Source organism: Polyodon spathula, chromosome 26 (assembly GCF_017654505.1).
Source record: "Polyodon spathula isolate WHYD16114869_AA chromosome 26, ASM1765450v1, whole genome shotgun sequence".
In the NCBI taxonomy this organism is placed as follows: domain Eukaryota; kingdom Metazoa; phylum Chordata; class Actinopteri; order Acipenseriformes; family Polyodontidae; genus Polyodon; species Polyodon spathula.
Window position 1 is genome coordinate 17,833,385 of NC_054559.1, and position 12,480 is coordinate 17,845,864.

Consider the following 12,480-nt stretch of genomic DNA (forward strand, 5'->3'; position numbering starts at 1 on the left):
CTATCCCTCTCTCCTTGTCCCTCTCCCTCTCTCCCTCTTTCCCACTCCCTCTCTCCCTCTCCCCCTCTCTCACCCTCTCCCTATCTCTCCCTCCCTCTCCCTCACTTGCAGGAATTCAATAGGATGTATTTTAAAATATCGGGAAAGAATTTGGCACTGGTTGTTATTTATAACAACGACATTTAATGGGTTAAAAAAAAGAGAATGTGCAGGACTTTTCATTTATTGACCCTTAACTCTATTTATTTAGGAATGCCATTCTTCGCCTAGCTCATGTTCGACCAGACCAATCTCTTGAACAGAACGGGGCCTTAGCTGTCTTCCATAGCGATAGCCGCCCCAGAATACTAAACCGGGTGCTCTCTTTATATACTAGCAACTCGACGCCGCCAACGCATAGGCTAAAAAATGCCCTTGAAGAAATAAAGTCCTAATGCAAGCTAACACTACTAACACAGCCTGCCTCCACGGTCCCGCTATTCAACGTGAATATTTAAGCGGCCCAATCTTAATGATTTGCATAATTCGCTCTCCGGGCATGTGTGCGTGTTAGACGTGTGAGGACCAAGCCACGTTCAAAGCTTGCCATGGGAAGATTAACATTAAAGGTATTCCCAGGCCGCCCTCAGAGTAGTTCAGGAGCGTGTTGCATAAGCAACGCTGCGGTAAAAAGCAAATGTTTAGCAGCAGCGACATGACTTTGCGGCTTGGAACTCTTACTAGCCCTGAGCCCAGCCCTCATGTAGGAGAGTGCAGGTCAGTTTTGCTTTTTCCCTGATGCGCAATGCTGGGCTCTAAGTCTGTATGAATGTGGTACTACGACAATGTGGACACATTCTGACCTTTCTTTGAGATAACTTGTAAGAGCTAATGCCGCTTCTGCACGGCCAGTAAGACACACACCCACTGAAATAGTATGAATATGATATGTAGCACGCAAATGATCAACATGCTTTGAGTAAAATGTGTATATTCGTGAAACTGATTGTAATGTAGAGGTACAGTTTATTTAATCCACTATTTAAAAAAAAAAAAAAAAAAGACAAATGGGGACTGCCTCTTTAAATACGAGGGGCTATTTTTACCTCTTACCTTTTATGGTAAACGAACCATGCGGTGCATGAATTATTAAACACGTCAGTTTGCATATACTGCCGAACAAAATAAACACACAACTGCATAAAATCGAGCCATTTACCTCTCCGAATCCCTGCCTGTCACACGTCACATTGACAGCTTGTTTATTTGTGTGCAGGCAAAATCACAGATGAGCAAAGACGCAATGACTTATGGGGTATGTACACTTTATTATTATTATTATTATTTATTATTATTATTATTATTATTATTATTATTATTATTATTATTATGTTATTGTTGTTGTTGTTTTATTTTTTATAAATAATTTTAATCATTTTTGACTGACTGCGTTGAAAACTAATTCTAACATTGAGCTTCATATCAGAAGAAAGCATAGGGCTTTTTTCCTTATCTTTTTTTTAATTAAAACTGTCTTTCCAGAGCTGAAAACATATCTCTACATTGGCAGTGTAATGCAATGTCACATCAATGTGCTACTTCAAAAAAATAAAAAACAGTGTAAAGTCATGTGTATTTTAACTCTTTAAAAACTACAATTCCCAGTGTCCTTTCCTTCAATATCGCCAAATCTCGTACACGTTCAACTTTAATGGTGTGCGATTGGTTGATTCAGTAGATCATCCCGCCTCCTGCATGTCATATTTTCTAAACAGTCCAATCATCACCATTCTAAGTCATGGCTCCTCCAATCAGTGTTGACCAGGGAATCGGGTCCTGAGCAATGATCTACGATGTGCAAAGTCCAGCTGGTGTATGACAGGCAAACTGCTTGATTGAAACGATCAAACGCCGAGTGAAGCGTTTCAGTGAGCAGTTGATGTATTATTATTTTTAATAAATCTTTCCGGAATGGTAAGTGTAATGTATCACCGTGCTTGATTTATAAACAGTTTGTAACTAAACCTCACATCGCATTACTGTGGATGAGCTTTTAAACTGCTACAAAACGCCACTTTATAAATCGCATTTTTACTGTAGTTGTGTTTTTGAACGATGCAAATGAAATACTTATGTACAGTAAATCTGATGCAGCGCTGTTTTCTGGGTGTCATTTGGTTAGTGATCGTGCAACGAAATTTACTGTTACTGTTGTACACCTTGTAATTCAAAATGAATTAATACAATTGGAGATCTATAATGCCTAGCGATGAAAAAAAAAAAACTGCTTTAGTAGTTAAGTTACATTTTCCATTGCAAACTTTTGTGTTTTCAACAAAAACTTGGGACTTGGGACAGTTGTCCTCAGAGCCGTGATCCAGCAGAGGTGTCGCCAGTTAAAGATCTACCACAGCCTCAGGTTGTGGCTCACTGATAACCTGTTGGACTTGCAAGAGGGGCTCACTTCAGGAGTGCAAATGAACACAAAAATGCATCTTGATTCCAGCTGTCCTACCTCCTGCATTGTATCAGTGCCTGCCTCTGTGTTGTACTCTTGTAACGTATGAACCCTGTTGTAAGACAGTTTGATGGGCTGGACAGCAGACCCTAACCCACGCTGCTAGAGGGACAGACGGTGCATGCTTCTTTATCAAAGACTGCGCAAGTTACTCACGTTTCAAGAGGAACCGTCTACAAAGCGCTTGCTGTTTGGGCTGTTCTGCAATGCAGTGCACCTTGAACATTTCTAATCACGGTCCTGGTGCTATTCCACTCCAGGTTTTACAGGTCAAATGAGATGATGAATTACTTCAGGGTCTGGATGGAGGTTTAATTAGTTAACAATTTAGAACAGGGTTGGAACAAAGACCAGGAGTGGAAGGGACCACTTTAAACACCCCTGACATAACAGATTGGAATTGATTTAAAAAAAAAGAATTGGAATTGTCTTTTGAAATGGTTTCTGTTTGTTTTCTCTCCGGCAGGCGTTGATCGGGATTCAGCTGGTGGTCAGTCTCCTGATGGCTAGCATCATGCAGAGACTGGCTCCTCACTGCTCCTTCGCTCGCTGGCTGATCTGTAACGGCAGGTAGGCACCCCCTCGCTCCACACTGAGCAGGGATGGAAATCAGACTCAGACACAGGGATATCGTTTTTAAAATAAACTAGTTTTTTCCACAGCTTGTACAGGTTCAAACACCCTTCGGAGGGGGAGCTGTGTGCGCTGGCTGGGAAGCAGATACCCAAGAACACCAAGAGAGAAAGGTAGAGGTCAGTGTGCCAGTCTGTGCAGCTCAGAAAGAGGCAGAGATCAGGGTGCCAGTCTGTGTAGCTCAGAAAGAGGCAGAGATCAGGGTGCCAGTCTGTGCATCTCAGAACTCCAACAGTGTTTGCTGCATCTTTTAAGTACGGGGTATTTGACTATTTAGTATACCAGCTGGGGTCAATTAGAATTGTAATTTATAATTAATTGCAGTGTAATTGTAGTTAGCCCTTGGCATACCTGTGTAATTGTAATTAATCGATTACAGTTCACTTGTGCATTTATTTGTCATTCCATCATTACTCTTGTATTTTCAATCACGTTTGGTTACACATAAATAAATCAGTAAATTCCACGGCATGTTTGTGTGTTTGTACCTGTGGTTGCTGCTGGTTATTTAGAATAAATCAATGTTAATTTGTGGAGTTGTTTAAGTCTCTTTTTAGTGTAACTGATTCTAATTGTAGTGAACATAACTGCAAGTGAACAAAACGGCATTGCAACTTCAGCAAACAATTCTGCGGATCAACTTCCCTGTTTTAATAGGAGGCAGAACGGCGTGTCGGAGAACAAGCCGCTAACCGTGCCGAAAGACATCGACCTGCATTTGGAAGCTGCTCCTGTCAAAGCTTTGGACGCTCTGGGTGAGTCCGACACACTGGAGAGGAGCACAGTGTCCAATATAGGACAGGCTAAAACAACCGTGTTCATCCAGCGCAATTTACACGCCGCTGAATCGAAAAGACGCAGAAGAAACCAATGCATGAGTGACTTCTGAAATAAATCGCAGGCATTCTGATGTGCAGTACAGTCTCTTTTTAATAGATTATTTAATACCAATTTTTTTTTTTAGTTTTTTTTAGGAGTCTTATTTCCATCCCTGGAATTAGGCGTTTTGTTTTTCAGCTAATTCAAAATTTTGGAATATTAACATTTTACAAGAATATATTAAAAAAAAAAAAAAAAAGCACTAGTTTACCCCAGAGTTATAGAAATCCAGTTTGTAAGCAGGGCAGGTCAGTATCTGGAGGGCAGAAGCTCTGTTAGTGACTCGGTGGGATATTCTTGGTAATGCTGAACCTGGGTGTCCTCTTCCCTTGCGTTCCAGTGCTGCGCTTCTTCCTGGAGTACCAGTGGCTGGTTGACTTTGCTGTCTATGCCGCTGGCGTCTCCCTGTTCACGGAGGGATATTACTGCCTGGTGGACGGCAGCAAGGAGGTCAATATCGGGGCCATCTGGTGCCTCTTTACCCTCATATTCTCCCTGTATCCTTGCCAGGCTTTCTGTAACTTGCATGCTTAACATTGATCTGATCACTGAGAGTAATGCTGCTTGGCATCTTATCAGAGCTGATCCTCAGGGCTGTGCATGCAACTGGCATCATCTGGAATACTGCAGTAGTAGGAATGGGAATAAGACTGCTGTTGCATCCACCCTGAATAATAATAATGAGGTAGCAGCAGTGGAACTAGAGCCATCCAGTACTCTTCAATTTTAATCCATGTGCCATTTGATAAATCTCTTGCATTGTAAACATTTTTTTACATTTGGAATCTTAGGGTTAATAATAATATGTGCCATGGGCCAAAAAAACTTTGAGAAACACTGCAATAAAACTCGCTCATATCTTGTCGTCTTCATGCTGTTGTGAATGAAGGATGAATGGATCTCCCCACCTCTCCGTGCCTCTGGTTACCCCTCCTTGACCGGTGCTCCCCAGCAAGGTGCTCTTCACCCTGATGAGTCACTACTTCCGCTCGGAGGAGGGCGGCGAGCGCTCGGTGTGCCTGGCCTTCGGTTTCCTCACCCTGCTGATCGCAATGCTGGTGCTGGTTGTGCGAGACGAGTACCTGGAGTTTGGCCTGGAGCCTGGTAATCAAATCTAAATCGGACAGTCAGACGATCCCAATGCATCTCTGTGTCTTAAATAAGGGCGAAACGATTCATTGTGCATCGCTGAGTTGTGATACTTTCCTTGCATGAGCTGTTGTATCGTAAGTGAGGTCTGTATCGCTTCATATCAGGATGCAAGACCAAAAGGAGAACATTGGAGATCACCAAGTGGTTCTTGAATGGAGAACACAGTGTGTTTTCTAGTTGGTGACGTACTCTCCCTAACTGTTAACGAAACTGACCATCTTTAAGTGACCATTTGATCTTATTGTGCAGCCCGTCAGGGCCGTCACATGTGTCGTGATACACATCGCACTGAGACCTGCGTGTCGTGATATGTGTGGTATCATGACATTAGTACACCCCTTATGTTCAACCACAAACTCGTAATTGATCTTTTTGTATTTTTTTTTAGATATTTTATAATACACTGTTTATGTTTTTATGTTCCAGGTTTCGCAAACTTGTTTGATAACTTGGAGATTTTCCTCAGGCAGCAGGGATGGGAGTGGTCATAAGTTACATTTAAACATCTTTGAAATACTAGAAATAGATTTCTGGTGACGCTTGAACCTTTAGCCAAAGTCCTCCTGCGCTTGTAACGCTTGGATTGTGTTTAAAGGTTTTAACTCCAAGTTAAACCTCTATCCTAGGTGCTCTGCCATCTCGTTTTGTACAGCCCTGTACTCTGCAGGCTGCTGTTTAATGTCTCCTCTCTGTGTTTGCAGGGTGCCCTTCACCAAACTCACTGTCAAGCTGGGCCTGGCTGCTTTCTGCTCTTTCATTGGTGCCCTGCTCGCCTTCCCTGGACTCCGATTGGCTCAGACCCACCTGAACGCTCTCAAGATGACATCAGACAGGCCCATGATACAGTAAGCGCTTCGGAATGTTGCGATTCACAACGCCCGGGCGCTGTAGAGGTTTAGTGGCACCTAGAGCTGTGATGCTGAGACTCGGAACTGAAGACGCAGGGGTGGGGTGGAGAGTATATTCAACTAACACAAGCAATTGCAGATTACAGCTGCTTGTTAAAGCATTAATACTACTCCCTCCCTGGCCTTTCACTTGTTAAATTGGGGGTGGAATTACGACCTACTGCATAGCAGTTTCACCCATTCCAGTTTTTCCTGTAAAGGTAAAAAGACAGTGAGGAGATTCGGACTGGTACACAGTGTAGGAGATGTAGGAGTTCATGAAGTTTGTACACAAAGGAGATGTCCTTCCACGCTTGTGTGTGTTGCTGTCTTGCTTTCAGCTCCAACTCTCTCTTTCTCTCTCTGTTCTTCCCAGAATTCTCCTGCACGCCAGCTTCCTGTCCCCCGTGATCGTGGTCCTGCTCTGGGTGAAGCCCATCACCCGCGACTTTCTGGAGAACGCCCCTCTTGGCAAGCAGTCCATCACACTGTGAGTACAGAGAAGAGAACTGGGGGGGGGGGGGGGGGGGGGGTTGCTGTGTTTTCATTACTCTGTTGATAGGATCACTGCTCTATACAAATGTAACGACATTAGGTATTATTTTATATGTATTTACTTAACTTGTGCGGTCCAGTGAGATGCAGATCCTGTCTGAGACAGCAGTGTGTGTGTGTCTCTGTCTGTCTGTGTTTCACTGTCAGCCCTGCGTTGGTATTGATTTCTGATTTCCCCTGTGTGTCTCTCCAGGATGTCCAGCTCCACCTTTGACTCTGTGCGCTTGTGGACGGTGGTGGCTCTGTGCGCGCTGCGCCTGGCAGTCAATCGGATCCACCTGCAGGCCTACCTCAACCTGGCTGACCGCTGGGTGCAGCAGATGAAGAGGGAGGCTGGACGCATCGCTGCCATCGACATCCAGAGGAAGGTGAGGCTCCTATCTGAGCCAGGGGCTCCCCGCTGCATAGCAGTGTGATCCATTCCTGGTTGGACTGGGAGTTTAGAAGGGAGCTTGTCACCTACCCACCAAGCAGGCTTGTGTCAAAACCTGGAATGTATGTAACTGCTATGCAATAGGCCCCTTACTTCCATCTCTGATGATCAGAGTCTGTTCGCTCTCCCCTAACCATGCTGGTCTCTTTCCAGGTGACTCGTATCTTCTGCTACCTGACTGTCGTGACTCTGCAGTACCTGGGACCCATCCTGCCCATGCTGTTCTCAACCCTGCTACTCAAATCAATGGGTGAGTAAAGGACAACCAAACAGTGTCTGTACTTCATATCAATCCGATGTAGGCAAGTCAACAAAAGCTGCAAAGTGCCCCGCCCATTCCAGACAGCCGCACAAAACACCTGTGAATAACAAGGCTGCAAACTTGTGTTAGCAGACACAGATGGAAACATTTACCACAAATTGCAATGTATTTAAAACTGTCTGAGATTTGTGTAGTACGAGTAACCTTAGGGCGGCACTGTAAAAGGATGGTTGAAGATTATTTGATCCTCCCTCTCATTTTCTCCAGGTGATTACTCGTGGGGTTTGTATCCCGAGTCCCCTAGGGTGACACCGGCCGTGCGCCCCGCCCCTGTGGTTCTGTCCCCTAGCCTGGACGAGGAGGGGGAGGAGATGGAGGAGGACATCCAAGCGACAGTGGCCCGTGTCTCAGAGGCCCTTGGCTCCCTGCGCAGTGTCTTCACTCCCCTGTTCTACCGTGGCCTCTTCGCCTTCCTCACCTGGTGGATGGCAGCCTGCCAGCTCATCACCAGCTTGTTCGGAGTCTACTTCCACCAGTACCTCGTGCAGTCGTAGTCTTGGGTCAGTGTGTCACTGCTGTCTTTGTCTTGGACTCTAAAGCAGTTAGCAGATTCAATGACTGATTGATCGCTCTACTGCTGAGCTGTTGAATCCAGCCAGGAGAAGATATTGGACTGTGAACAAGCTTACATGGTGGTTGCTAGGAATTCAAATGCTATAGATATTACCAACAAGGTTGCTGAAAGAATTTCATATATTCTTGCAGTATTATTTTTTTTTCTAATTTAAATATTTAATCTGCATCAAAGATGTTGTAGAGCAGAAATCTCGGGCTCACAGCCAGGGTGATTTTGAATCTGGCAGCTCAGAGGATGGCACTGATCTGATCGGACGACTTCTGAAAGTTGCAAAAATATTACTTGCTAGAAAGCGACACACAGATGGCTGATTCTTTTTAACAATTTCTGGCAATTTTGCACTGGACCCTTTTAGTAAAATATGTTTTGGGGGGGGGCTGCTTGGTCCATTGCCTGAAAATAGGATCAAATTTTTTTTTTTTTTACCAGTATTTCAATAAGTTACCAGTATTTCAATAAGTGCCTGGACCGCATGAATTTGAAGCCCTTTGTTGTTTCTTGTCAAGCCAGGAGACCCTGCAAGAATCTGTTTCACAGCTGCTTGCTCGTCTCCCTCATACTGCTGAGACAGTACTCTATGCAGAGCACTCCATTGGGAGTATTTCTTTATGTACAGAGTTTAGGGCTTGGGTAGTTCTCTTAATAGCATACGTTTTCTTTATAGCTGCAAATCAGTCACAAATCCATACCTAACATAAGGCTCTGGCCATGTGCAAACTATTTTAGTTGGAGCTATCCGTAAAGTTTGTATGAAGCTATTTCAATTTTGTGCTTGATCAATCTGGATTGATTGACCTTGCAATTTTTTTAAAGTTTTTTTTTTTTTTTTTTTTTTTGTGTGTGTGAGTTTTTTTTTTTTTTTTTTTTTTTTATTAGGAAAAAAAAAAAAAAAGAAGCAAAACCTTTTCTCTGTAGCAGTTGAATCTAAAGAATAAATCATGAATAAAAGAATAAATTTATCGGAGAAACATGTTGAGAGAACTGATGTGTGTGAGTTTTAATGATAAAAGAACGGTGTTTAAAGGTAACCCTACTTTACGTTGTCTTGTCCTTCTGTCAGCATAGTAAAACAGATACTCTTACAAGCTTGGAGCCGGTTTCCCTGCTTCTCTTATCACTGTGAAGTTGAGCTATTCATTTCTATACATCTGTTGAAAACTCTCCAAAGGTACATCTCTCCATGTTGGTCTGCACTTATGAAAACTCTCTCCGAAGGTACAACACCGAGACCCTCTTCTCTATGTTGGTCTGCTCTTATTACGAGTCCCCACCTGGCTTCCTGCTGAAAGGAAGGAAAACCATGAAGAAAGATGTTGTGAACGATGGGTAAATTAAGAGAATTAAAGCAATTTGCACATACATAAATATTAATATTACCTGAATAGCACTATTACTGTTCTCTATAGTCTGAAGTGCATAAAATCACCTTCTGAGTCCAAAATATTTACAAAAAATAAATTAATCATCCATAAACAATTATTGAAGACATAGAAAAAAAAGATTTATTCTCAAAACATTCGTCATTGGTTTTATTAAAACTTTCAGTATTTCTTCACAAATAAATAAATAAATACTATATCATTCAAAAACACTTGGTGCCTTGACATTAATGTGTATTTGTTTGTTTTCAAGTGACATCTTCAAACTGGATTAAAATGACTTTTAAAACAGACAGATTACACTTAGTTAGCTTCAGGTATTTGGTTTAAATATCCAAGACTACTCCTGGTGTATGGGATTGGAAATGTATGCTAAATTTACAAGCTGTGTGCTTATATCCGACTGAAATGCAGTTATATTGGTCGGTGGCTTTAAAAGAGAGAACTTTTTTTTTTTTTTTTTTTTAACTACAAATGAGAATAAGTTAGAGACACACAGACATTACATGAAAACGTGACTCATTAAAAACAATGGGTAGGGCGCTGGGTAGTTTTATAAATCGATTTTATTTCGTCTGTATCGGATTTTGTTCGATATTTGCTAAAGCTAAAAACATAAGCTAATTTAGTGCAGTCTGTTTCACTTTAAAAAAGTACACGACGAGACACGTCTAGCCGGCTAGCCCCGACACTGTCACTGGTGACACTGGTGCTGTCTGCGACCCCGACCCCGCGTGTATTGTCATTTAATTGCTCTTAAAGTCCTGGTGTTGCTCGGGAGCGGATGGATTCGTCGGACAGAGGGAGCCGGCGGGGAGGTGGTGGGACGGGGGGCTGGCTGCGGGGTGTTGTTCCTGCTACCCTAGCCTTCCTAAACCTGCCCCCCTCGCTTATTTGACTGTAGCGCCGCAGGCTGTATCGCTCTTCGTCTGAACGCTGACATGATTTACGAGTGATATTATTTGATTTTCACACTAAATTAGAAGCGACAACCGAGCAACTTGGAGGGATAGGCGGCTGTCTTTTTTTTTATATATATATATATATATATATATATATATATATATATATATATATATATATATATAGAGAGGATTAATGGTGTCGGGTTTTCAGTGTACATCAAAGCAAACGGTGGACGGACGACAACTTGATTAATATTAAGTGATGGACATTAAGATAGGCCTTACCTTAGTAAATAGGTAAATCAGTTCACGTGTGTGTGTGTGTGTGTGTGTGGGGGGGGGTGTAAGCATTATTTTTTAAATATAATGGATCCCTGTAAAAGTTTACCATAGTGAAAGCATGGTAAAGCATAGGCAAGCAAACAGATTAGCATTAGTTAATAAACATGACAAACCAGGGTAAACTATGCTACGTGCATAGTATAACCGTGCACAGTAGCTGTGGTAAACGTGTATAAATATAATGTAGTAATGCGAGAAGAAGCATACAGAATGACGTTTCTTGTTATATGTGGAAGAAGCGTGAAGGACTTTGTGGGCCACTACATCTTTATTACCTGGTCCAATATTAGTGACGTGACGCTCGTATCCGGTCCCAGCCGGGTCATTCACCGGTTCAGTCAATTAATTTAGCACCAGCTCGAGGTCGGGGCACCACTGCTCTATCTGAAACGGACTATACTGTAAAGGACTATACTGTAAAGGTGTTACATCCACTCCATGTCTTTGTTCCACCCTGTTCTAAATTGTTTCATTGAACCGATTGCACTTTCATCCACACTCTGAAGCAGTGAATGATCTCATTCTACCTGTTAAACCTGGAGTGGAATAGCTCTCCAGGACCGGGATTGGACTCAGCTCCCAGATAATACAATGTGTTGTTGTTGTGAATCAATGAGTTGAACAATCGATTCCTCATCAGGGCATTCCAAGCAGAGGTCAGTGGGGACGGAGGGAGGGAGGGAGGGAGGCATGAGGAGGTTAAGTGGCTTCTTGACCCCTTGCATGTCAGAGGTGTTGAAGGGGTTAAGCCCAGACTGTGTCTTTAATGCACCTTAGCTTATCAGAGGAGCACCTTTCTGCCCATCCATCCATCCATCCATCCATCTCTCTCTCTCTCTCTCTCTCTCTCTCTCTCTCTCTCTCTCTCTCTCTCTCTCTCTCTCTCTCATGATATTTTTGCAGTTTCCCATGGTTATACAGTGCATTTACAATAGTTCACCCTGGTTTGCCATGTTTATTAATATGCTTTCCTACGCCTCATAGTTCTTTACAATGCTTATCTGTGCTTTACCTTGCTCTCGTCGTGCTTTATTACTCTTTGTTGTGCTTCTACTGTGGGGAACCTTTATAAGGGAAATGACAAATCAAGGTTATTTAGTAGAAATTAGACTACAGGTATTTAATAATAATAAATCATAAATTATTATTATATTATTATTAATAATAATAATAATAATAATAATAATATAATAATATCATTCACCACAAACCCCTAATTACGTTGACAAATGCTGCCTGCCTGTCTTTCTGTCTGTCTATCCCTCTGTCTGTCTGCCTGCCTGCCTGCCTGCCTGTTTTGTCTGTCTCTCTCTTTTGTCTTTTCTGTCTGCCTGTCTGTCTGCCTGTCTGCCTGCCTGCCTGTCTATCTGGCTGTCTCTTTGTCTGTCTGCCTGCCTGTCTGTCTGCCTGCTTGAATTTCTGTCTGTCTGTCTCTTTTTGTCTGCCTGTTTGACTGTCTGTCTGTCTCTCTTTTTGTCTGCCTGCCTTCATGTCAGTCTGTCTCTTTGTCTGTCTCTCTGTCTTGTAATTAATAATAATAATAATAATAATAATAATAATAATAATATCATTCACCACAATAATTACATTGACAAATGCTGCCTGCCTGTCTTTCTCTCTGTCTATCCCTCTGTCTGTCTGTCTGCCTGCCTGCCTGCCTGCCTGTTTTGTCTGTCTCTCTCTTTTCTTTTTGTCGCTGTCGGCTGTCTGACGTCTGCCTGCCTGCCCTGTCTATCTGGCTGTCTCTTGTCTGTCTGCCTGCTACGGACAGTTCTGTCTGACCTGCTTGAATTTTGTCTGTCGTCTGTTAACTTTTTGTCTGCCTGTTTTGACTGTTGCTCTGTCTCTCTTTGTGTCCTGCCTGACATTCATGTCACGCTGCCTGTCTGTCTGTCTGTCTGTGTGCCTGCCTGCCTGTC

The 12,480-nt window shown here is 42.8% G+C and overlaps 1 protein-coding gene across 1 annotated transcript; it reads left to right on the forward strand.

The window, feature by feature from the left end:
* The first annotated feature begins 1,842 nt into the window (after positions 1-1,842).
* Positions 1,843-8,371, forward strand: LOC121300619 (transmembrane protein 161A-like). The gene is made up of 12 exons (XM_041229229.1): positions 1,843-1,953; positions 2,964-3,067; positions 3,160-3,243; positions 3,788-3,885; positions 4,350-4,506; positions 4,962-5,113; positions 5,588-5,645; positions 5,863-6,006; positions 6,425-6,538; positions 6,797-6,971; positions 7,190-7,286; positions 7,566-8,371. Exons 1-12 carry the CDS (start codon positions 1,951-1,953, stop codon positions 7,850-7,852), a joined length of 1,473 nt encoding a protein of 490 aa, XP_041085163.1. The 5' UTR covers positions 1,843-1,950; the 3' UTR covers positions 7,853-8,371.
* The last annotated feature ends 4,109 nt before the right edge of the window (positions 8,372-12,480 follow it).

What these genes read in the sequence shown, in the direction of transcription:
- LOC121300619 (XM_041229229.1), top strand. An exon ending in AAGAACACCAAGAGAGAAAG is followed by an intron (nt 3,244 to 3,787) that starts GTAGAGGTCAGT and finishes CTGTTTTAATAG; the next exon opens with GAGGCAGAACGGCGTGTCGG. An exon ending in CCTGCTACTCAAATCAATGG is followed by an intron (nt 7,287 to 7,565) that starts GTGAGTAAAGGA and finishes CATTTTCTCCAG; the next exon opens with GTGATTACTCGTGGGGTTTG.